This window comes from Lepisosteus platostomus, chromosome 4, assembly GCF_059453375.1.
Source record: "Lepisosteus platostomus isolate fLepPlt1 chromosome 4, fLepPlt1.hap1, whole genome shotgun sequence".
In the NCBI taxonomy this organism is placed as follows: domain Eukaryota; kingdom Metazoa; phylum Chordata; class Actinopteri; order Semionotiformes; family Lepisosteidae; genus Lepisosteus; species Lepisosteus platostomus.
The window spans coordinates 21696474-21721046 of record NC_142614.1 but is presented as its reverse complement, the minus strand read 5'-3'; the positions used below and the strand labels follow the sequence as shown (position 1 = coordinate 21721046).

The 24573-nt window shown below is 35.9% G+C and overlaps 1 protein-coding gene across 1 annotated transcript; it reads right to left on the bottom strand.

Moving 5' to 3' along the window:
- Positions 1–1913: 1913 nt before the first annotated feature.
- Positions 1914–24358, bottom strand: mob1ba (MOB kinase activator 1Ba). The gene is made up of 6 exons (XM_088629016.1): positions 24140–24358; positions 12764–12930; positions 7706–7799; positions 7166–7299; positions 5190–5353; positions 1914–4870 (listed from the first exon to the last, which is right to left on the bottom strand). The coding sequence occupies exons 1-6, from the start codon at positions 24151–24153 to the stop codon at positions 4793–4795; spliced, it is 651 nt and encodes a 216-aa protein (XP_088485142.1). The 5' UTR covers positions 24154–24358; the 3' UTR covers positions 1914–4792.
- Between the last annotated feature and the right edge of the window lie 215 nt (positions 24359–24573).

Below are 24573 nucleotides of genomic sequence, written 5' to 3'. Positions count from 1 at the left end.
CCCCTACTACTGCAACACCTTCCATAATGTTCAATTACACTGTGAAGACCAATCAAGAACATGGAATTGAGTTTGATTAATGTTTTATACTTTTATTCTTTTGTACAATTTATTTACAGCCAAGCTTGAGCTTCATGATGTAATGTAATTAAAAAAAAATATTCTGGTATATTTCAGAATCTGTCTGTTCCTCAACTCTAACAAGGACACCAGTAGCCCAGGATACAAACACCTAAAGAACAGATCCAATTCTGTCCTGACAATTTCTTAATGAGCTTCACTAGTCTGTGCTAGTAATACTGCCACAAACGTCAGTGTGTGTTTTCTCCAATAACATTGTGTAATCCTATTCAAATTCATGGCAAATTCATGCCTTTTCATTCGATGTCGTCATGGAACTCTGGCACTGACTCTTGATTCATCCAGTCAACCTCGATGGAAGTCTAGGAGACATCAAAGATTTAGGAAGTTTTTTTGAAGCAACCTAAACTAATGGTTGTGTGATCAAAAAACGCTTTTTCTTATTGTGCATTTGGATAACACTTTATGTCCTCTTCCTTGTAGGGTAGCAACCATTGCATTAGACTTGCACCTCTATTGATGGACACCACAGTCACAAGTGAGAAATCCTCTAGACTAGTTTTATCATTCAGATACGAAATCATCCACTATTGTGTGTACTGAAGGAGAAAATGAAATTATTTCAAGTACATTATACACTTAAAATACATTCTCAATGTGCTTTCATCAATGAACTATTTGCCAGTCCATATAAAATATTAGTCATTAACAGCTGCTGTACTGTACATACTCCTGCAATTAGCCTAATTGAAGAAAAACTTGTATTAAAATTATTTTGCTTTGTTTGAAGTAATACCTGTACTTCCTCTGTCTCCATCTTCTTCTAATTTAGAAGAGTCCATTGCTCTTACTAAATTAAAGGAAGATAAGTACAGTAATTATTTGTAGAAAAGCACTGAAATTAAAAGAACGTTAAGACCTGGAAGAACCATTTTTTTCATGTGTCTTGTATTTTTTACCGTCTTATTGGAGGGAATTAAAATCGATACGTGCCAAACATTTATAATTACATCATATCTTTGTAGGTGAGGAAAAACAGCTAGTACGTTCTCCTGATTTCAACCAAAGGTAGAAAACATTCTGAAGTGATTATTATGAAAGACTTTTACGGATGCAGTGGTCACCAGTTTTACATCAACTTGAAGTTTAATGGATCTTTCAACAACGTATAGTGGTAATCTGTCCAGATGCACACAACAGAAATGTGTGCTACCCACCCAGAATAAGCTTTCAGTGGAAAGTGCCCTAGAGAGACAGGGGTATCCCATTTTCTAAGAGGGAGTTCCCTGTGTGATCATTTGCAACTTAATCTTCAGCTATCGCATGCTCATTTAAAATAGCCCTTCTTCACTCCCATCACAAGCCCTTCATCCAAGTGAGCCCTAAGGAAATAAAAAATGTTCTAAAGGAAAGGTTTCTTATAAGAAAAATATTTATTAGGACGCATGTTTAATCTGCTTGAAATGTCAGCATTTTCAAGGAAACCAATTAGTTAAGGTTTAAATTTTTAATCTACGCATTAGAATCTGGCAGCATTGGGGAGTAATGGTTAGGGCTCTAGATTCACATCTAGGTTGTGGGCCCAGATTCTGGTAGGGCACTGTTGTCACACTCTTGAGCACACAACTTTATTTAGATTGCTTCAGTAAAGTGCCCTGCTTTACAAGAAGCTTTGGACAGAAGTGTCAAATAAACAAATTTAAACAGAATCCAAAGAGTAAACTCTGCAAAATGACTAAAATCTTCAATGACTGGTAGGAGCTCCTTTGTTTAGTTATTGGGGCGAGCACACATATTTGATTTTCAAAGCCTTTAAAATAACACAATAACGGTTTGGTCAAAGGTAGCTTTTATTGATCTTATAAACAGCATTCATCATACCACAAAATCCTATAATTTTAATATCTTAAATCCCACCACATAACACAGTCTGTGTACATTATTTACAACCTTCTCCGCATAAATGTGTTGTATATTACAACTAAAAAATTAATTTCACATGGGCATTTTTACAAATCAGCACAAATCTGCCTGAATCTCTTTTTCAAGAGCAGAAAACAGTTGGCACAGGTACTTTACAGTATGTCAGTTCAAACAGCATTATATAATGAACTCTTCAGTTTCTTCCCAACACACTTCATTAAACATTAATGAAACAAATCTTAGATCGCATATTATTATTTTCAAAATAAACGTGTCACTTATTCTTTTTACTTAAACCCCTTAAAAATTTTAAAATGGACACCTATGAATAAATCTATGCCCAATGTTTAAATGAGCTCTGAAGTAGTAGTGTGTGATTTTCTGCATATGCTACAACATATGTAGTTTTGTGGAACAGTCTGCATTCCTTAACTTTAGCTAAATTGGACCTCCAGAAAATGCTTTAAAATAAAAGCAATAATACAAAAAACAAAAAAGTCAAAACATGAATAAGAATACTAATAATTATAACAGTAATAAACTAAAGCAAGTACTTCGGATGACCAGTTTTACAGTGAATGAGTTAAATGCAATTTACTGTAGTCTGCACCTTAAAATGAAAGATAACGTCGAAGTCCTTTGAGTGACCTATTACTATCTATTTTAATTCAGTTTTAAGTAGTCTGTGTATCAGGTTTACTATGGAGTTAAAAGAAATGTCGTATTATCTGAATAACTGTAAAAGTACAACAAACTTTCATTTAACTACACAAAATGCTTTAAAAAATCCCAAATATGTAATTTTTCCCTCAGGCAACATCCTTTTAACTATTACCACCACAGTCCTTGAAAATGCAGGCAGCTGGTGTCCTCTAACATGCAACAATGCATTTCTGGATGAATAACTCTGAATATCTGTATATACGCCATTTGAAAAAAGAACACCACCACACTCCAGCCAAAGTTTAATATTCATACCTAAAATTAAGCTAATTCTGAAGTTTTAAGTGCTACAAGGATGTATATGCAAATACTTATCTAGTGCAATGGAAAGCACATTAGATTGCATAGTAAACTACAGCTCAAATACAATTTGAAAGTCCCTCACAAGCCCTCCTTTTACTTCAGGACTTTGGCTCAGCTATTGCTCACAGTGAATCACTATACTTAAATGCTGTAACAAAATTCTGTCCATACACTGATAAAAAGGTCTGCAAGTCTGGCACTTTGTGGGGAAAAACTGGGGCATCCTGAGGGGATACATTGAGGAAGGCATTTAATTTCAAGTTATCAAAGATGCTGAAGTACATCCTAATCTACCACTGATTTCAAATTCAATTCCATTGAATAGGTTCTCTGAACCTGAGGGTGTGTACTTCAAACCATTTAGAAAATTCACTGTCTTTTACCAGTGCTCTTATGCTGCCACTGGACAATGGTACTAGAGCTATTCACAGTGTTGGACATTCAACTGCCCAGTGTGAGGTACTACAAATCATTTACTAGACAGTTAAAATGAGTAACAGCGCAAAACCTTTTCTGTGAGATTTTTTAAATTTGGTTCCATTGTAGAGACTCCTTTGTTGACTATTATAGCAAAACAGTTCAATAGAAGTTGTTAGTTGTGTTCAAAGCAAAATAAAAAGCAGAGAAAAAGAAAATAGTGTTGAAAAGGGTATAAACATCATTCAGCTTGAAAAGCAGTCAGACCAGGCTTTCTGATTCATCCCAAGTGAATCAGCTTTTTCATTTTTCTAGCTGTTTAATTAAAATCTTAATGTGAAGGTAATTAGGTGAAGACAAAGCGATCCATTAAATTGGGAAAATAAGTAAAAAACAGCATTGCCCACTTAAGGATTACATGGTACCATGGCTGGTGTATTCGTAAACCAATCTGTTCTGTGCCTTTTATACTGAACTATCCTTTTCAGCTAACCCCTCTCCATGTTTTACAGTTTTAACAGAGAAACTGTCACTAAGACCTAAGATTTACCAAATTCTCCATAGCCGAAACTACTATAATGTTGCCCTGGACCAGTAGCTAGCATCTTCTTCTTTTGTCTAAGGTTCACTGCCTGTAGTGTGGCACAATAAACTGACAAGTGCTATGTTTCCAAAAAGGAGGTTTTTCAAAAATGTACACACATATATATACTCTGTAAATTGTTCAATATACAACTTTCATAATACAACGCCAGAGTTCAGTATAGCTATTCATAAGTTATTATTTTTTAAAAGTCTCAAACAAAACAAAATGAAAACATATATCCCGAACGCCTTCGTAGTGTACCATCAGGAAGGTCAATGCAAGTACCTTTGAGTGTGTGAAGATTTTCTGCACAAAGACAGATCTCACCAAGCAAGCATAGGTAAATAAATTCATTAAATAAACTCTAGAGCACTGATTTTAATTGCATTTTGTCAGTCATCTAAATGTACTGTAATTGCAGCTGTTTTCAGCAGGACTGTACCTACATATCTGTGAACCTGATTAGGCACTTGAATAAGACATGAGCTCTGTTTAGGGATTTACTTCAGAGTAACACTGGCGATATGTGAAACATTAACCCACCAGTAATGTGAATGTGTACGATGTTAAAGTCACCTGCCCCAAGTAACATTTGCCAACAATCTGCTAAGCATCAACGTCTGTCTTAGTTCTAAAGCACTAAGAAACATCCCCCTAATCCTTATCACATAATGTAGTACATAAAATGAAGCAAGTTGTCTATACAGAAAAAAAGAAACTGGAGAAACTGAAAATAAAACAGAGCTGGCATATCCCCATTTATCTGTCCTTGGAAGTCAGCTTTTCAATCAGTTCCTGAAGAGGAGCAAGTTCTTTTCTATCTATCAGGTTGAACTCCTAAAGAAAAAAACAGAAGAACAATTTCAAGTACTGAAACTATATAAATCCACTTTGTACTCTATAGCACTCTTTTTTATTGTTTTTTTTATTTGAACTCACAAATGCATTTTTGACAAGATTTTGTCTTCAAGCGGTATAAAACCCTTCCAGTCTTTGAATCTTTTATTACACTGATTTTAATCACAAAAGTGAAAAACATCTCCATACTTTGCATGCTTATTTTTAATTTTTGAATTTTTAATATACGTTTCAAGACAAATCCAATAAACCTCTTAACCTCTGTGGCCAACCACATATGTGCAAAGGATTCATTTACCTGAACGAAATAAATAAAATGCTTGAACGATGTATTAAGATGAGCCTCTTCTTGTAGCTGAATTACAGCATCAAAGTGCTGGTGGTATATATGGGCATACACCCGAAACAGACGCTTCAAGATGGTCTTTGCCACAGACATGAAGTTCTTTGGAAAGGGAACACCTAAAATAAGAAGTTTTCAATGAAACACACAGGGGAAAGTTGAACCACAACATTCTGGAATTACACTGCAGAACCTTGTAATGTTTTAATAATGAGCAATTTAAAATATGGGTAGGGCGGCACGGTGGGAACTGTAACTAGGAAATGATGACGCTCTGGCTTGAGAATGGTATCACAATGCACAGTTGACAATCAAAAAAGCACAACAGGCAGAAGAAGAAAAGGAACATGACAGAATTTTAAATTCCAGCCCAGCTTGGAACAGACCTACACAAAATTGTTGATACTGAGTCAGTGCAGTGTAATTTGAAAAGAGCATCTGCTGTTTCTGCAATAAAAGTTTATGTAGATATCCAAACGCAAATGAGTCTGCTACAGCAGGGATGGACCGTACTAATCATGTTTGACCATAGGGTGGTTCCTGCAAGGCTACAATCCAGCAGGTTTCATGGGTCATCCATAAATGATCCATTTCTAAACATGTGGAGCATTTTTTACTTCTGAAGCTGATTAATTGTTCCATTAAAAGAGAACTGCAGTCCCAATTTCTCAGACCCATTTTTAAATCTCGGTAACAAAATAAATTAATCAATGGTACAGAATAAATGTAAAATTACGAATTAAGTACAAAACAGTTAACTTTGTGAAAGTACTGTAAGTCATGTTGTCATAAAATTCTGGTCTCACCACAGGTTAGAGCAAGAGTTCACGAGAATTGCGGCGTGAAGCCGCCATTCCTGCTCACTAGTCACTGTAATTAATGACTTTCTGCAATGGCTAATGCAATGGATGTATGAGTGCATAAGTACAGGTTGTGCAGCAGAAATTTCACCATAGATATCTTCCAACATGATCTTCATGCAGAGCTGACAAGTAAGGTCCATTTATTGGCAAAACCGTTGGGAGCCATATTTCTATTGGATTAAAGAAATGTGTTCTGCCTGCTTGTTTACAATGTAATAAGGCTGGATGACATCATCTGATGTTTTGTTGTCTCATTCTGAATCGCGGAATATGTACATACCTAGAAATTCCATCTATTTGTCCATCTGATGTGAATTGGAGGTTTTATAAGTGTAGATTTTACTTTTATTGTGGTTTGAAATGCACCCATTAATGCTGATTCTAATCCTGAAAATGAATATATTTTTGCATTTTCCCTTTCAGTAGACAGCTCGATTGAAATGGAAATATTAACACCCTGTAGATCTCAGGACCACAGTTGGTAATTCTTGATTTAATTGAATCAATCATCTTACAATGTTGATCAAAACCCATGTGTGTTCCCATTCTGTACAAACTGATTATTGAAGGATGAGATACACCCATGATTTACAGTAGACATTCACTGCATAATCCTGGAATTGTGGGACATAATCCAAGATGAGCTTGTTTTTAAGTGACCTTTTATCACAACTGTTTTTGCAAGTTATTCTACTTTTATCATTATTTATTATATAGAATAAGCTATTTTAAGAATGTTTTCTAACCGCAAATGGTCCTTTGAAAACATCCCTGAAGGTGCTAATTTAACACATTTTCTGTTAGTTGTCATGACTTAGGTCAGGTTATCACATATCACTATATGCCACTTAAAATAAAGGAATCTGCCAAATACAAATACAAAATCCTTATGGATGTCAGGCATATTTCTAGAAACACAATATCATTTCCATAACCATTAACATTAAACAACATTAAAACAAGCCAAAACTGACCTAAAAATAATAATTACTTAAGACCTACTGATACTGATACTTTATTTCTGCAAAGTTTGGAAGAAACTTCATGAAGCGGAGAAGCCTTTTGTACCTATTTTTGATGGAAAGAGTGTCTCATCATCAAGTTGGTCCTGTACCCAAGTCATTAAGTAATCAATATATTTCGGTGCAGAACATTTAATTGGTTTTTTTATATTAGTTCCATCTGCCCAATGGTACTCATACCTAAAAGAGAATAAAGCAAAAAATTAATCTACGCAGTTAAATACAATAAAATAAGCAATGAACTGAGCAACCACTCAACAATATGGCTGAGTTTAAATACATATACCCATCTATTATTAGGAATCTGCTTATTGCTGGTGTGGTAACTGGTGTGGTAACTTGGAATCAATCCTAGATGCATTCGGCACAAAGCAGGACTACACCCTGGGCTCAAGAGCTGAGAGGCAAGAGCACTAATCAACATGCCACTGTGTCACCCTAAATAAATACATGCAAGTACACAAAACAGACATTCCTCTAATTAAAAATAATTTTAAATTTAAAGCTTGACAGGATGAGGGAGTTCTTCTAACTCCATGCAAAAAGGACAGCCACAAACGGAAACACAGAAAACAGAGTGTCATACTTGGGTCCAGCTGACATAAGAGGGCAGCTCTCTTCCGTGCAGAAGTCAGTGATCGTCCCATACAGCATGTTGATCTGATTGAAGAAATCTACAGCTGCATAGCAGAAATAGAAAGGTAGAAATAAAGTGTTCACATGCAAAGCTGGAATATGTATTGGTACCTACATGAAAAGCATGAATTGGAAAAGAAAACTGAACTAAGCATCTTAGACTTCACAGATTTGTTCTGAAAGGACAAACACAGCTGTGTTAAATCAACTGTAAATGAAGAACTGTTTTTAAGGTAGCGGGGATTTACAGTACTGTTCAAAGGTTTAAGAACACAATATTGTGCATTGGTCTTTAGTGCTGTTCCTAATTTCCCCAATATCACTGCTGTACTTGACAAATAACAGTGTCCACTTCTATAATATAGGATACTACAGACACCTACTAGAGTCTACATTTATTGACAGCCCAAACAGATCCATCTTTTTCAAGAAATCTGTACTTACTTAATTACTTAATGTTGCTTTCTCTGAACACTGTGGCTTTCCTAAAATGTTGTAAACATGGTGAAGTGTGAGATTATGTACAATTTAAGCTATTATTCAATGCACAATAACATGATTTATCAGGCATCACACAAGCCCTCTCACATTATGAAGTATTTTTGAGCCCACAGCAACAATTACACTGCACAATGTTGTCTAAATTAGCTAACAGTTCTATTCATTCATCAGCCTTACTTATTATAATACATTATATCATATAGTCCTCTGCAATCAAGAACAAAGGATCAATTATATTTATGAATGTGGCATATTGCCACCTATTGATTTCTAAGACTGTTGTTTTCAGCCCAAAGCACTTGTTTATAAAACCATTCATCCATTTTCTAAGCACTTATTTCAACTCAAGGTAATGGAGTCAGAGCCTATTCAGGCAAGCATCAGGTGCAAGGCAGGATACACCTTGGATGGGACACCAGTTCATCAAATGGCAGACACACAGACACAAACACAGACACGTACACACTCTTAAATAGAGCCTGTTTTCCCAGAAACCAATTAACCAACCAGTATATCTTTGGACTGTGGGATAAAGCCAGAGCACCCAAAGGAAACCCCCACAAACAAAGGGAGAACATTCAAACTCTGAAGAGCTGTGCTGCCCTACTGTTCATAAAGCCAATTGGTTAATATTTGTAAATTAAATACATTGCAATTAAAATTAAACTGAAGCCCTAAGCAATGTTTTTGCTTTTATCTTGGAGTGCTTAAAAATAAAACAGAACTCAAACCCATAATGTGAAAAAAATGCCTGAACTGATGAACAGTAAAATACAGATATAATACCCAAATTAAAATACCCAACTTTTTTCTTGATACATTTCCTTTGTGATAATTAGAAATATAAGCACTATTATTATAGCATTGTCACATTTTTTTGGAATCAACACACTATGGTGTGCTCTCAAAGAAATTTGGATTTTTGTATTAGGCCTAATTTTGTATTAACTTGATGTGTTTAGCATAGTGTCTCTGACCAAGGATACCAATTTTAACATGGGGGATATTGATTTTTTTTCTGGGATTGATTCCTTTGCTTTTCCAGAGCTGTGGCTCTCGACAAGAGGCTGTCCACCTCACAACCTTTTTCCATTCCAAACTATAAGACTGCCTTAGGAATTCTGCCCAGATAGTGCAGAGGTAAAAAACTGTGCTGGTTTTCCACATGGAATCCAGACAAATTGTAACCCTATTTCCCACACAAATATTCTTTTTTATTTGAATGCACATAAGACAGCAGCAGTGGGTTAATTTAACTATAATACATGGATCCCTAAGTATTTTGGAAAAATGCAGATGAATTAATGCAAATGAATCGTGCTGAAAGTTAACACAAAATTGACTCAAATTTATGATGACTGACCTGCATTGGCTTTATAAAACATTCATTTTTTACATTCACATGATCTATTTCAGGTGTGTAATTGGCTAATTTTGTAAAGTCTCATGAGGCCAAAATGAAAAATCTTTTGATATCGAAAGATTGCTTGAATAATGGTCTCTCGCCCTCCTGAAACTCAGTTCCAACACTGTTCCTGAAAATGTGGCATCATGTTCCCTAAGCCTCACAATGCATGACCTTGAAGCCACGCTAGTGCCGGTAATATATCCCACGAGCAAACACTCAAAGGAAAAGGAGGGGGAGGCCAGGCATCAATTTAACGCCGATTACTCTGAACGAGTTCCAGTGTCACAGAGCGTGAAAAGGGAGCTGCTTTTCCAATTTTATTAAATGTCAGAAGTAAATCTTTGATGTCCAGAAAAACAACCCAACATGATTAACGGACATCTTTCCAGCGCAGGAACACCATAAGTTATTATACTGGCTAATGCTGCATTATTTCTATCTTTTGGTATGTGTTTACGTAGACTCTGGGGAAATTAAGCAATAACAATGCTTTCCTAGTACCATTTGTCTGGATCTAAATTGCCACATAGCTTAGATTCAGGGGCAAGTAGAGAGAACAAAGAAACCATGGAGGCTCTTTAGGAAATTCCGTGTTTGTCTATCTGGAAAATTTGGAAATGTGTGGTGGTTTTTGACATACCATTTAAATAGGACACTCTCACTCTATCGGCTACAGAACTACAAAGGCCCTATATTATAGACTACTAAATTGAAATTGTTGTCTACCATAGAGGCCTGCTTATGTAATAAAGTATATATTGATGCATCCAATAGTAAAGGTTATTTGAGGTTTAACACTCGACACTGTTCCAAATGTGTACCAACCACTGAAGCAGAATAATTTCTGGATCTGTCATGAAATAATTTAAGCACACCCTCAACATTTTCAAAGTAAGCATATTCCTTTGCCAGTTTCACGCACAGTATCACTGACAATACAATCAATAATATTTTAATTTGGATACTGACTCTTCTTTACTTACATCCCTTTTATAAGAGACTGTTAGATTAAAAAAAATAATAAACAAAAAAGGAAAACAGCTAGGCATACTCATTAATCTCATTCCCCATTAGCATAACATCTAACATCACTCCATACAGTCTTTTTTTTAATGCTGTACATGTCATCATTCAAACCATATTCAGCTGTGCCTGTAAATGGAATATTGATCTTTTTTTTTCATGAGGTCACAAAGTTGTTCGTCCTAGGGGAATGCATCAGATAGGCTCCCTCTTTACCCTAGACTGCAAAGGACCCTCCTAATTGCCCAGGGATGTCTACAATTGGGCTTACTGAGCCCAATTCTGAGACAAGTAGAAAAGCAGAGACACCTCAGTGGTGATTTACAATGGCTCCTTCATAAAGGGCATAGGGAACTTGACTAAGTGAAAAATGGTAGAGTGGAGAGCTGTAATAGTGTGCAAGACACAAAGAAACAAGTAGAGGACAATTCTACAGTGGAAAAAAAGAAGCAAAAACACAGTGATTCGGCTGTAAAGTACAGCACCCAGAATGCTGTTTTTTTTACCTTCTAGTAAAAGGTTTTCCATGAGCTTTTTTGGGGAATTGACCTCTACTTGCTCCTAAGTGAAAATGAGCCTGACGAGTTTAGGCTACATCCAGCGCTTTCATTTCCACTGTTCTACACAAATTGAAAATGTATTTTAAAAAGGGAGCAGTGATTGAAAAAAATCCAGAGTATTGGTTGAGGAATAAAATGATACTGAAAAAATCAGAGCTGCTCAGACACACAATTCTTATTGCATATTTTGAACATATTTTGTCAAATTCTTGCCATTTTGTCATCTTTTTTACAGGAGTAGAAACTGTGGATTTAATACTTATGACACCACTGTGTACATACAGTTGTCTGATATTGCCTATATAGTATTTTCATTATTGCACTGCAATATATTTTCAAGTCTAATTTTTAAACAGCTTATTCTCTATTGTAATCGGCCAGTACTGTACATACATGAGAGCAAATACTGAGGTTTTTGACACTGGAAGCAAAGACAATGATACATTTTAATATAAAATGTATTTATATTATAGCAGTTAATGATCATTTTGCTGCCTGTTACTCTACAAACCCAATGTTCTAGGGCAGAGGTCTCAAACACCATTCCTGGAAAATTGTAGTGTCTTTTGTTCCACCACAGCTCTCAGTTACAGTATATGCAGTACTGTAGTTGTGCTAATCATTAAATGAACTGAATCACTGTAATGCTTCTAACCTGGCCCCAAGTTGATTTGTTGGTGACAGTACCCTTACTGAAGTAAATCAACAGTTATTAAGACATTTAAAAAAATTCCATACATGTTCAAGAAAATAATAAGCCTATTTGTCTGCTAAGGTTGAAACAAAAATCAGAAAACGCTAAGCCCTCCAGGACCTGAGTTTGACACCTCTGTTCTGTTACTAACATTTCAACAATTAGTATAATTTAGTATAATTAGTAGAAACCAGGGCTACTCATCTTGTGGCCCTTCCAAACTAAGCCATTTATGAATTTCACTCCAACCATTTAATTAATATATTTATTCAATTGGCCATCAGCAGGATCAATATAAGAATTAGCAAGGTGTTGGGGCTGGACTGAAAGGGCCACATGTTAAGTAGCAGTGATTTAAACTGCCCTGTACAACCTCTGTTTGCAAATAGTCTACTGTCATTGTCTAACCTCTGGACAATGATAATTTCCATTTTGGAATGGTCGCATTAAAAAGCTTTTGGCCAGCTGTGGAAATACGACAGTATTCATTTCTGTTTGGTGATGACATCCTATTAATCATGACAAAGATTTTGTTCTCTTTCAGTAAGCACTACTTTTCCACATCATTCTTCAGCCAGTGGCACTAAATCCAAGGAAAGAAAGAAAACTATGCTGGTGATCTGCAAGACATTTCTTTCCAAAGTACTCAGATTTGTACACATACTCTGCAGAGATTGGTCTTATTTTGAGAGGATGTAATACTTTTTTCAAGATAATTGCCAATTTTATACCGATTTAAGAGTGTGCAGAATTCATGCATTCACCTCCAATTACTTTCAGTGAATGTTTTTTGTTCCAGTTGTTGTTGTCCTGCAAACTTACTGTTCACTGCCACCCACTCATTCAAGTCTTCCCCTTCGGGCAGCATGACAGCCATGCAAAGGTTTCCACTTCCTAGAGTGGCTTCGGCATGTTTCAGGAGCTCATACTGGTGGGAGCCCTCAGGAATATTTTTCTTCGGCTTAAACGTCTTCGATGAGCGACTTCCGCTGTGAGCAAGAGCAACAAGAAAATGAAATTAGAACACATTTTTGTAGGAAAGCAAAGCAAGGCATGGAAAAACCGTTATTGTTCGAAGGTACCTGATGACATGAAGGGTAGTATACATTGTTTATAGGTATTAGATGACATGAAGCTCTATACATGTTAATGAGCTCAGAGGAAATTTCAAATGCTATGACATCAATAACAATGGTTAATTGGTATCACAGATTGAACACTTAAAAGCACATCTATCACCCCGAGGGAGATGCAAGCCCTCCAACTACAATGTCCAGCAGCACCAGCCATAGGATTTGTATTTGTGTGACCATACAAACAAACCCTATACAAACAAAAACTATTTTTGTCACATTTATTTGTTAAAATAACAGCACGATTAAAATCTGCCTACATAACTGCAAACTTATGTCATCTGAAATCAGATTTAGGATCATCATTTGCTTTAAAGTACAACTCTGAATTGTTGACATCAAAGTTCCTGTGTGACAGACAAATGGGATATTCTTCCCATATTTGCCTACAGCAGAAGAACCTCTACTTTAAATTGAGAACATACACTGAAAACATAAAGACCTTTAATCAAATGTTTGTGCATACAATCCTACTATAAATGTTCTGGATTTTTAAATGACCTTATATTAAGCAATATGCCATATACAGTATTGACAAAACACACCTTTAAGATAAGTAGTAGGGCATGAAGTACTAGTATGAAATTTGTTTTAATATACATTTTTATTATTTTAATTCAACATTATAACACTTTCAAACCCAGTATATTGTGCCTAAGCTATATTTCATGACCCAACCAGTGAAAAATAGTACCATTAGGTTAAAGTTTATGTTGAGCTAAGAAAATATTAAGGGTAACTGCAGGCTACAAAATTCTTGTTTCAGAATTCACATTTTCTTTTGTATGGCAACAAATTACCTAAACTAAAGAAACTTGATGAAGTTTATAGCCCTGGAGGGTAAACTTTCTACTGAGAAACAGAGTCAGAGGGCTGTTTCTTGCCTTGTGAAAACACACTTCCCTGTGCTGACTTGCAGAAGATTCCCCTCATATTCCAACATGCATATAAAAACTCTTGCGCCATTTGAGTGTCAACAGAAATGAAGGTGATGATTCACCGACTTCTGCTCTGAAAGCTGAAGTTGCAACAGGCGCAAAATAAAATAATTTCCAACTGAAATGAATTTACCTGGTGGCATCCCAAAAACACAGTAATACAAACTGTACTGTATCTATTTTAGTCATTTACACCTTCTGATTAAAACAAGTGAATGTGCTGTTTATTTCATTTTAACAAAAAACTGAAACACTAAAATCAAAACAAATCTGGATTAAACTGCTAAAATGTATCACTGATATACATACAGTACATGACAGATAGTTAAAATGCTCTTAAATACAACATTCTACAGAGACAGAGGTACAGTACACCATTTTCTAAACAAAATGAAGAACTCTATCCAATTTACCTACAAGACACATTCATGAAGTATTTGACACATTATATGGTTTTCACTTGGGGTGCTTATATTGGTGTGATGCAGATCATTTATGACATTTAATGGTTTAGCAGTTTTCCTTCTGTAATAGTTGAACAGCATATATCACCCAGTCTAGTTCTAGAATGTCAACATGTTGGATTTTAATTTAATTTAATTAAGCTAAATTAAATGAGCTATTTAATTAAGGCCTCTATCCAACTGAAAGTCATCTTACACCAGTCCTTTTCAACTCTCGTTTCCACCACAAAATCAGATATCAATTTCAAACTACATCAAAAATATCAAAGCTCTCGTCCTTAAAACAACCTGATAAATGATTGAGAACATGTATGGTTACGCTAATTACTTCAATAATGTGTCCAACTAAGTAACCCGATAATCAGTTGGAATGAAAACCTGAAGGTACTGAGGTTCATCATACTCGAACCTGGGGTTCCCTGTCCTGCTGCTGTATAACTCTGTAAGGATTCAGAAGCTCTTTCAACAGAATTACTGCCATATCTCATTTTTGCGGTAGTCATGCACAGAAGTTACAAATAAAAGATCAATAAAAATGTACCTTATATACAGATAAAACACGCCCTCTAGATAAATGTGTATATACTGTAAATGTCTCCAAATTCCCAGAATCTTTTCTGTGGGGGCAGTCTTGAACATGATGAAGCATTGCTTATTTTGGAGGTGATAAGTTCACATTGCACACTGTAAAACAAATCTCATTACCGTATTAGTATGCTTGATAATTTGAAGCATGTTTATCTCAGCCTTGTGAGAAGATCACATTGTAGCATCCAATCAGATAAATAAGCCTTCAAGGACAGCCCCACCACATGCAGTCATTTTAAAGAAAGTGCTGTCAGCAAGGGATGTGTTTCTTCTCCCACTGGCAAAGGAGCTGTATAATGGTACTGTTGGTCCTGTGACATGTTAAAACACAAGTGGCTCACAGGTGGCCAGGCCTCAGGACTCTGCCCACACTTCCTCATTTTCTCCGGTGTATGGCCATGGGGTTGGTAGCTGTGAGCCGTTAGCCGAGAAGTAAAAAACACAAATACCAAATCCATCCATTTTCTTCTAGTTACTGGAGCTATCCCAGCAGGCAACGAGCGCAAGGTCTGGCCATTTTCTCAGTACACTCTGGAGGGGATGCCAGTCCATCACAGGGCAATCACATAGACACAAACACAGTCACCAGGGCCAATTTTCCCAGAAATCCAGAATCCAGAAACCTGGGGCCCCAGTGTAGCGAGGCATGGTGATTCTAAATTTGTATATAAAAAGCTTCTGAAGGCTGCAGCAGCTCCCCTTAGGTATACAGGCCATGAAGATATTTCCAAATAGAAATACTAAGAAATAAAATCAGCGTCAGACCAGATCCTCACAAACAACACCGGGACAAATCAATTTGGAGAGCGCTGATAAACATGGCCCAAGAGACAGACATGGCTTTTGAAAGAAAGGGTGTTACCTTTTTGCAGGAGAAACATTAAAAATAACCTGATTAAGGTACAGGTTTATTACCCACACAATGCAATGTTGTTTTCATTTGGGAATCTTGAAATGGCAGAAGTGTGCCAGACTCACTGGAGGATGTGGGTTAAAATACCAGGTGGAGTACTAATGTTTCACCCTTGAGCAAGACACTTCTGTACAAGAAGAATTAAAAAGATTAATTAGAAAGGAATGATGAAAAATATTCAATCCTGAACAAAAACTATTCTGTTATATTCGCTTAGCACTGTACCACCCATAACCCATCCTGCAGGTACAGCAGGCAGCTCAAGTCAGAGCTTGAACAGGGTTTAAACTAACATATCAACATCTACTCTTAACTTTTTATTCAAATATGCTCTCTAACACACTAAAAACACACAGATAAAAATGTTTTCTGATCCTAAAGAAATTTCTGTCAATACAAACATCAGTGAAACTGATCTCAGTCTGGCCATTTCTTGAGTAACTTATAAAAAATCTTTATTGTAGACTTTGCTCGCCATATTTGTTAACAATAAATAAAATTAACTCACTCATTTGTCCTCAGATACAATAAAAAGTTTCTATTTTGTTGTGAACAAAGAGTAACTACTGAAAATTAATATATAATTTTAAATAAAAATGTGAACAAAACATTTTTACAACTTCAGTTTCTCCTGAAGCAATGAATTGGATGAGAAGTCTGAAAATAAGATTTGGGCTAATTGATAGGTGCTCTCTTGCATTACACTTGGCACATTCATTTGCCATATTCACATACTGTATATAGTTCTATAGGTGCTGATGTAACAAAATAAAAACTGGCATTTGTTAACCACTTAATACAGACTACCCCGGTTTAGCAATTTAGTTTTTTTTACGATGAATCTCCCCTTTTCATTTTCAAAGTCTTGAGCATACAAATGTTTTATCTTGTTTCTCCATTTATCATCAGAGTGCCCGTCTTCAAGCTTTTACTGGTATTGTGCATCAAAGGCCTGAAATCACGGCAACACTTAAAAGATTTCTATATGGCTGTGGCCTGCTTTTTCATTCAAACCAGAAAGCTGATAAAACAATTGGACAAATGCATACCACTTGCATAACCACATTAGTGCAGCTGAAGAAATGCATGTATGAGAAGCATTTGAAGTGATTTTTCAATTCTGGGTACACATACTGCATTAACAATATCTGAAGTTATTAACAAGGACATGCACGTTTTCTAAGGAAACTCAAGAGGATTCTCAGTGCAAACTAAATGAATTCAGTGTTTCTTGAAACACAGATTCTATGCATCTGTGTTTCAAAAACAGAACCTGATTGTGTGTGATATTCCACTTTGGAATTGCATGTCCTGGCCTACCTAAATTCCCTCTTAACTCAATTTGTGAAGTAATTTCTAATTTCTCTGTCTGACTCTTCTGTGTAATTGGGCTGTTAGAATATTTTTCTATCCCACAGAACAGCGATTAAAATGACAATCTAAGCATAATAACCACAGTACTGTTCTAAAGCTGCATTCGCAACTAACAATGAAATAACAGAAAAACACAGATCTGAGCTGTTCAAAGGCACTTGTCCATCAGAGTTCATGGAGTTGTGAAAAATGTAGCAAGTGCCAGGTCTTCAGGATTTACTGTCACACCCAGATGAGAGAAAGGAGTTTTCTTCAGAGTGTGAAGATGAAGCTAAGCATTCAAGGAGCAGTACTGTAGCTAATGGGCAATAGTCTTTTCATTTAAGTATTGAATTTCTGCCATACCTGACATTCCAAACTGGAATAAGAACAACAACAAGACTTTGCAAAGGACTCCTTTAATGTGTGCTTCACTAAACACAAGAACGTCAGGAACATGGTTTTATCATATTTTATTTTTCATTTTGAAATCAAATCAGATGGCTTTACATAAACTCAAAACCGAAGAACTTGCTGACTTTTTCTGTGGGCTTTTCCAAAGCTTCTTTTATTCCAGGTCCCAACCCAAGCCTTTGCGTTTCCCTAGCAACACCTGAATTCACCTACATCATTGCTGACAATTACACAGGGCCTCAAAAACAATAAGCTTGGCCACACATTTTAAGCAGCTGTCATGCATAAAAAGAACTTATGCTCTACATATTGTGAACACATTAAATGGTCTCTTCTTTTATTTATTGATCCTTTCAATATACTGGTCATATGTAATGCTGTAATGTTCCTGTGATAGATCCCCCACAGTTGCACAGAGGCATGCTCCTATGTCCTAAATTTGTAAACAACTTCAAAAGCTTACTTCTTTAGAAGGTAGTTTATAGGACCAATGTTAGGTACAGAATGTAGGACAGATTTAATTAAAACAGTCTAGAGCATAAAAAAAAATACTCAGCCCTCAAACTGATCGGGCAGAAAGCCTAATTCAGTTTTAACAGTTCTAAAATGGAAGGTTACAAGAACAAAATTAAACGTGTCCTGTAAAATTAAAGCTGATAATTCTGACATCAGACAATTTCCTAGCCTTCTGGAACAGTGACTTTTGAACACCATACCATATACTGTACAACCACTACCCTTGGTAACAGCTGGTACTTGGAAACAACCTTACTCACACCAGCACTGAAACATCAAATATGCGCACTAAACAGCAGGTTTGATGAGTTATAAAAAAAAACTGTGAGAAACGGGGAAAAATGCTTCTCATTTTGCAAAGTACAGACCAACGGTAAGCCAGAGCTAACCTTCATGAAAAAGATTCCCCCAAAAAAAAACCTTTATGAAGGACACAGAAGATATTCCCACAATCAGTTACAATTGCATACAGATATGAATTTATCAACTTGTAGGAATAAGTGTTGATACAAAAAAATGCATGTCCTATTCATCAGAGTTGCAATGCCAAACATATTTTCTTTAAAGAGAAAGAACGTGTCACTTCCATATACAGCATAAGCAAAGAAAGAAGGAAAACAAAGAGTAAATAAAACAAATATGAACTATACTAAAAAATGACAGTGTAACTGAAAATACTTTTAAAATATCTGGTCATGTCCTGCTGGTAAAAGAAAAAAAATGCATAATTAGAAATGTATACCCATTAGAAATGTTTACAAACACCTAAGGTAGAGTGTACCCCAATCCTGAGCCTGGATTGCCAGTATATCTATAAGTGTTGAATAGCTGAGAGGAAGTGTAGATGGTCCAAATAAGCTAATACAAAGCTGGTTAAGGTCATTAAGAGTTCCGCTAGACTGAAAATCTGTAGATACACAAGCCCTAGGACCTGAGAGTCAAGGCAAAGAGTTAAATGGGGGATGTAAAATGAAGGAGAAGCCTTTTTCTGTTGTTCAGATGAAGCTGATGCAAATGATGAGGATTTCTGTAGCAGAAGCCACAACATGACTGAATTGTTTCTGCTGTGTGCTGAATGCGGGTATGTAGAGGAATGATACTAATTGTTATGAACGTTTGCTACATTTTTTTACTTTTTGAACTTGTATATCCTTAGCAAAAAGCCACCACCACCTCTTCTAAGAGTGATTATAAGTGGAATTGATGCCACCCAACAATAAAATAAGAAATTCAGATTTATTCTCACATTTCTAGGCAGGTGTTACATAATCAGTTTTTTGGCCATTTCCTGTGGGTTTTATTGTAACAAATGCTTCTAATACAGTTTTCTTGTTTACTGCACTGCTATGAGAAAATGTGCAGTTCAGTAATATCCTCAGGAAAGGTCCATCCTTCTGGATACAAAATAATCCTTTTTGCTCCTTTTCTTCACTATCTGAGCATTGTGTACTTAGAACAACTGCTTCGTGACAGCAAAATAAATACTTATTTTTTTTACCATCTGTCTGGTCTGCTTTCTACTTTATATTAGAAAGTTTAGGAAGTATGACTGGATGTTCAAACAGGACACTATGGAATCATAATTTAGCTGTTTACAAAAAATATCTAAGAGTTCACTGCAAAACATGTGAAAAGTCAATTCAGTTGCTTAAAATTTTAAATAAAAGCCATTTTCCTTGTTATACCAAGCATTTTTTTTTGCTCAGATTCTGTACATTAGCGGTATTTTAGAGAATAAATCAATTATTTTCCAAAACATTATTTTCCAAAAAGCAAAAATAAGGTTTCACATAGTGCCATTTCCTACTTGGAGAAGTCTGAAAGGGTGGAACATTTAAGCTGTGATAAGAGGTCAGAAGCTACTGTGAGTCAGAAATTGAACAACACAAATCTTTTGAAAGGGGAACTGAACAACTGACTAAGAAATAATGAAGAACACTCTAGCGAGTTGTTACTTGTTTCCTGTTGAGGTTCATGAAACATCAATTTTTAATATTTCTTCTGCCCAGAATGCAAAATCTAGACCAAAATGTTTTACAAATACTGAAAATAAGACAAATATTTCACATTTTAGATATCTGAAAATGTATAATGTTGGATGAGCTGCTATGATGTTGTATGACATTGGAAGGACTGTATTTTATTTCTATTTAAATTGTTACATATTAATTTTATTACAAATACTATTTTAATTTCTTCATTTATTCATATATCCTTCCATTACGGTAAATCACAGAGTCAGTTCCTTACATTTCAACCTTACTGTGTCATGGGACAAACACATTCAGATATGATAACAGAGCCTAAGAAATATCCTACATGAAAAGAGAAGAAAAACATCTAGGAAAGGAGAAAGTGGCTGATTTCGCCTCATTTGTTTCATGCATATCTACCTTATACATTTTAGTTGCATTTAAGATGCATATCAACATTATACCTGTACATTTTGTGTGGGTATCACAAAGTTAAAATGAAGGAAAATGGAGAAACGCTAAATAAAAGAAATTGATGACCATGTCCCAATATACTCAGGAAAATTCAATAAAATATTAAGCTTGTTTATATATGTTAAAATACATATTCCGTTTTCTTTCTATGTTTTGGAACTATGGTCTAAGAAAAATGAAGACTGACTTACTGCATACTAGATTATCGATATACTGAAATATAGAGCAAGGTGACTGTTTAACAGATATCTCCAGTAACACAAAATCCTTTCAGCGTCAGCATGCTACAAATATAAATCTTCATTTTGGAGATGCCTTCAAAACTGAAAATAGAGACATCTGACATGAACCTCCCAAGAAATTAATTTTCCCAAACTAAAAGGCCTACATAAAAATGACTTATTATCGTGCAAGACTGTTATTTTTCCATACACAACCATATGTCAACAGCAAGAAGTTTCTGCTGACACCGGGGCAGCAAAAAAGTGCAGAGACTTTTCCTGGAGATTTTCAGTGTGACTTATCAGAATTCTGCTATAATTTCTACTACTGTGCTTCCTGATGCTGCGAGATTTTTCATAGGATCACTATGGGAATTCAAGACACTATCTTGTTTTTGTTCTCACTTGATAATTTAATTTTACAATTAACCTAATTACCTCAGACTTGTACTATATATAGTATCTAAAAGATGCTCAAAAGTTGTAGTCTTGCAGAAATACAGCATTCAGGAATGCTGTAGATGGAAGGTTGCTGGTTCAAATCCCGCAGACGGCAGAGGAATCCTACTCCTTTGGGCCCTTAACCCCAACTGCTCCAGGGGCGCTGTACAATGGCTGACCCTGCGCTCTGACCCCAGGCTTCTCTCCCTGTCTCATGGAGAGCAAGCTGGGGTATGCGAAAAGACTAATTCCTAATGCAAGAAAATGTATAGGGCTAATAAAGTGATCTTATCTTATCTTAAATTTGGGTAAGGATTACTCATTGACATTTCAATAGCAGTTTAGTTAACTAAAACACCTTGGAAGTATAGATATTCTGCAGTTAATTATTCAGACCAATTATGTTACCAAGAGCTCAGATGGAACAAAAACAAAACCTGAACAGAAACCAGAATCCATTAGACCCAGCCCTCCAGGAAGCCCTTGTTCTAGGGGCTGGTTTCACACACCATCTTAAGCTATATTCCTAGACTGGCTTCAAAAGATTGTTAATTAGATAACTGTTAGGGCTTGTCAGCTGATTGTATTTAAAGAGTGGAGAGAACTCCTGATTTTATCTCTGCTAAATCACTAATCTGAACATTAGATGAGCCTTGCTTGCAATTCCTTGTTATCGTTAGGTTATCCAAGATAACCTGGCATTGTGCATGCACCAGCAAACGTTTAGCAAAACCCAACTTCAAGCAATTCGCTAGAGCTTTAGCCTACCCAAGCATAGGTTCCCAATAAAAATATTATTTCTGACAGATGACAACTTTCGACCATCTTTCAGATACCGTTTAGAAATACAGTACACAGTACAGCAGGGAATACAGTAAGAGGTTCATCAAGAATGAGTTTCTTTTATTTTTTAATCAAGGAAATTTTGCATAGTTATCATTTCCAAGCTCTCCCTTATGACAGAACGCATTATATAACTCCAGAAGATGCAAGTGGAAACTTTGTGGAGCTACTTTTTTAACCAAAATGGGTAATGTCTAGAACAAACCACCCAGCCATGTTGCTGAAGCTGATACTTCAACTTTTTAAAAGAAATAGCAGAGCACGATCCTCAGATCAAATAGTTACTCGGAACCAAGCAAGAAGAGAATGGCCTCTCTTATACTCTTACGTAATTACAAGAATAATGTTACGTGGATGAGTAGTCTCTCATTTGCTCTTCATTGTCTTTAGTTACATGTACAGTACAACCACAAAGAAACGCACCATCTGGATGATAAGAATGAATGAACACTAGTTAATAAAATACTGCACGTTCAAAAGCATTTTGCTGCCGAGTTGAGCAAACTTAGATTTTCTTTAACCAAAATCTCGCTATGTTTACACAATACAGAACTAGTTACAATATTTGTTGGACTGTTGGGGACATAGAGAAGAAACTTTAAAAAAAACCCAGTCAGGACATTTTTGTTTAGAGAAGATAATAAGGCCAGAAAAATGCGTAGTACATTAGTAATTGCTAGATTTACTGCAAAACCAATCACACTAGAGGTATTAGGCTAAACCTTAATTCCACATGTACTTCTATAATCCTGAAGGGAAAATTTTCATTACCACAAAACAAAGCCGTAGACACGATTTGCATAGATAGATATTTAAAAACGCTAGTAATACAACTTCTCCAGCTATATAATCTCTAAACACTTAAGTACAGCATTTTAGCTCATTTCAAAACCGATTTGTCAGAAGCTACACTTACATATCTCTATGGTCTCGGTATTATTCATTCAGCTCAGATAAGTCAATGCACTGGAAATGTAGCCAATGATAATTTTGAGGTCGTCCAACAGAAATCTCCGATAAAACATTAAAGCACACAATCAGAAAACTGGCATATACCTGGTTCTTGGGAAAACACATATTGTATATACTGATTGAAACAATTCCTTAAAACAGTACTTGATTACAACACTGTTCTGTAATGAAACAAGCGTTCAGACGAGCAATGCTGGCCTACTACAGCTTGAATTACTAAATCACAGTACTATGGGTCACGAAATGTGCAGATGTGACTTTAAATGACAAGAAAACGACAGATATTTATTTTTGTAGCTATAAAATTGTTCATCCAGATCTGTGCTTTTTAGCTGAATGTTCTAAATCACTGTCTCTTTGTATCAATCTAGTATATATTAATAGTTACTGGGTTGACTGCATGCAGAGCGATAGGCTCGGTTTCACATTGTCCAAGATTAGTCTAGAAACGCCAAAAAGTAATAAACACTGCATAACGGAATACTGATGACATGTATCACCTTAAGACTACACTGATGTTTTAGCGATACCCTACCATCATTAACATGTACTAGTGTAAGTACGGTGACTTGCTTGATGCGGTTGATTGAAAAAAACATGTCAACGCCACCATCTACTTTGTCACATTTATAACTAGAGCAGTCGAGGTTTAAAAACGTAATGCATGGTACCGGCTACACTCAATGACAGCGTGCAACTGTAGCAGTACTTAAAATCCATCGTCCACCCCTTAGTTATGTAAAATAATCGCCCAGTACAGTAATATCAAGTGATTCCGTTTTACTTCAAACAGCAGATTACCCAGTTCTGCATCGCAAAAGTAACACCTCGGTTGAGTTTTCACCTTTCGAAAAAGACCTTAGCTGATATGAGGCAGATCTGCAGTACCATGCAGTACCGAACCTTCCAAAAGCAAGTTGATCACAGGCACGCACACAACAAAACATATACTCACAACAAAAAGCTCATTTCTCTTTGCGAAAGAAGCTCTGCAAAAAAGAAAAAACGCGAGGACAATTGGACTCCAAAATGCTATTAAATTAAATATCAGTGTATCCCAATCCAATTAATAATACAGGGCACAATCAGCAGCTCTTCCCTTTTCCTTGTTCTAGAATCCGAAGCCAAACTTCTTCTTCCTCTGCGAAGTCTCAGCGTCTGGTACCAGCGCCTCGCGAGACCGAGCTCTGTGCTGACAATGCGAGATTGAGAGATCAGTGGAAAAAAACCAACAGACTCATGTGTTAAAAAATAAACAAGAAAGTCGATTTATTGAAAACCAAAAACGTCAAGTTTTAAAAATATTTCGCTATATAAAAACGTTCACTTCCATAATTAATAAATTCTAATGTTGCTTTATCTGGTATGAGCCAGATAACGAAACTGCAA

Bases quoted from the DNA above. Each gene is read 5' to 3' on its own strand.
- mob1ba (XM_088629016.1), bottom strand. The intron at 7,300-7,705 runs GTATGACACTCT...ATTCTCTTTTAG, and splicing joins CTTATGTCAGCTGGACCCAA to GTATGAGTACCATTGGGCAG. The intron at 4,871-5,189 runs GTAAATGAATCC...TTTTTTCTTTAG, and splicing joins ATTTTATTTATTTCGTTCAG to GAGTTCAACCTGATAGATAG.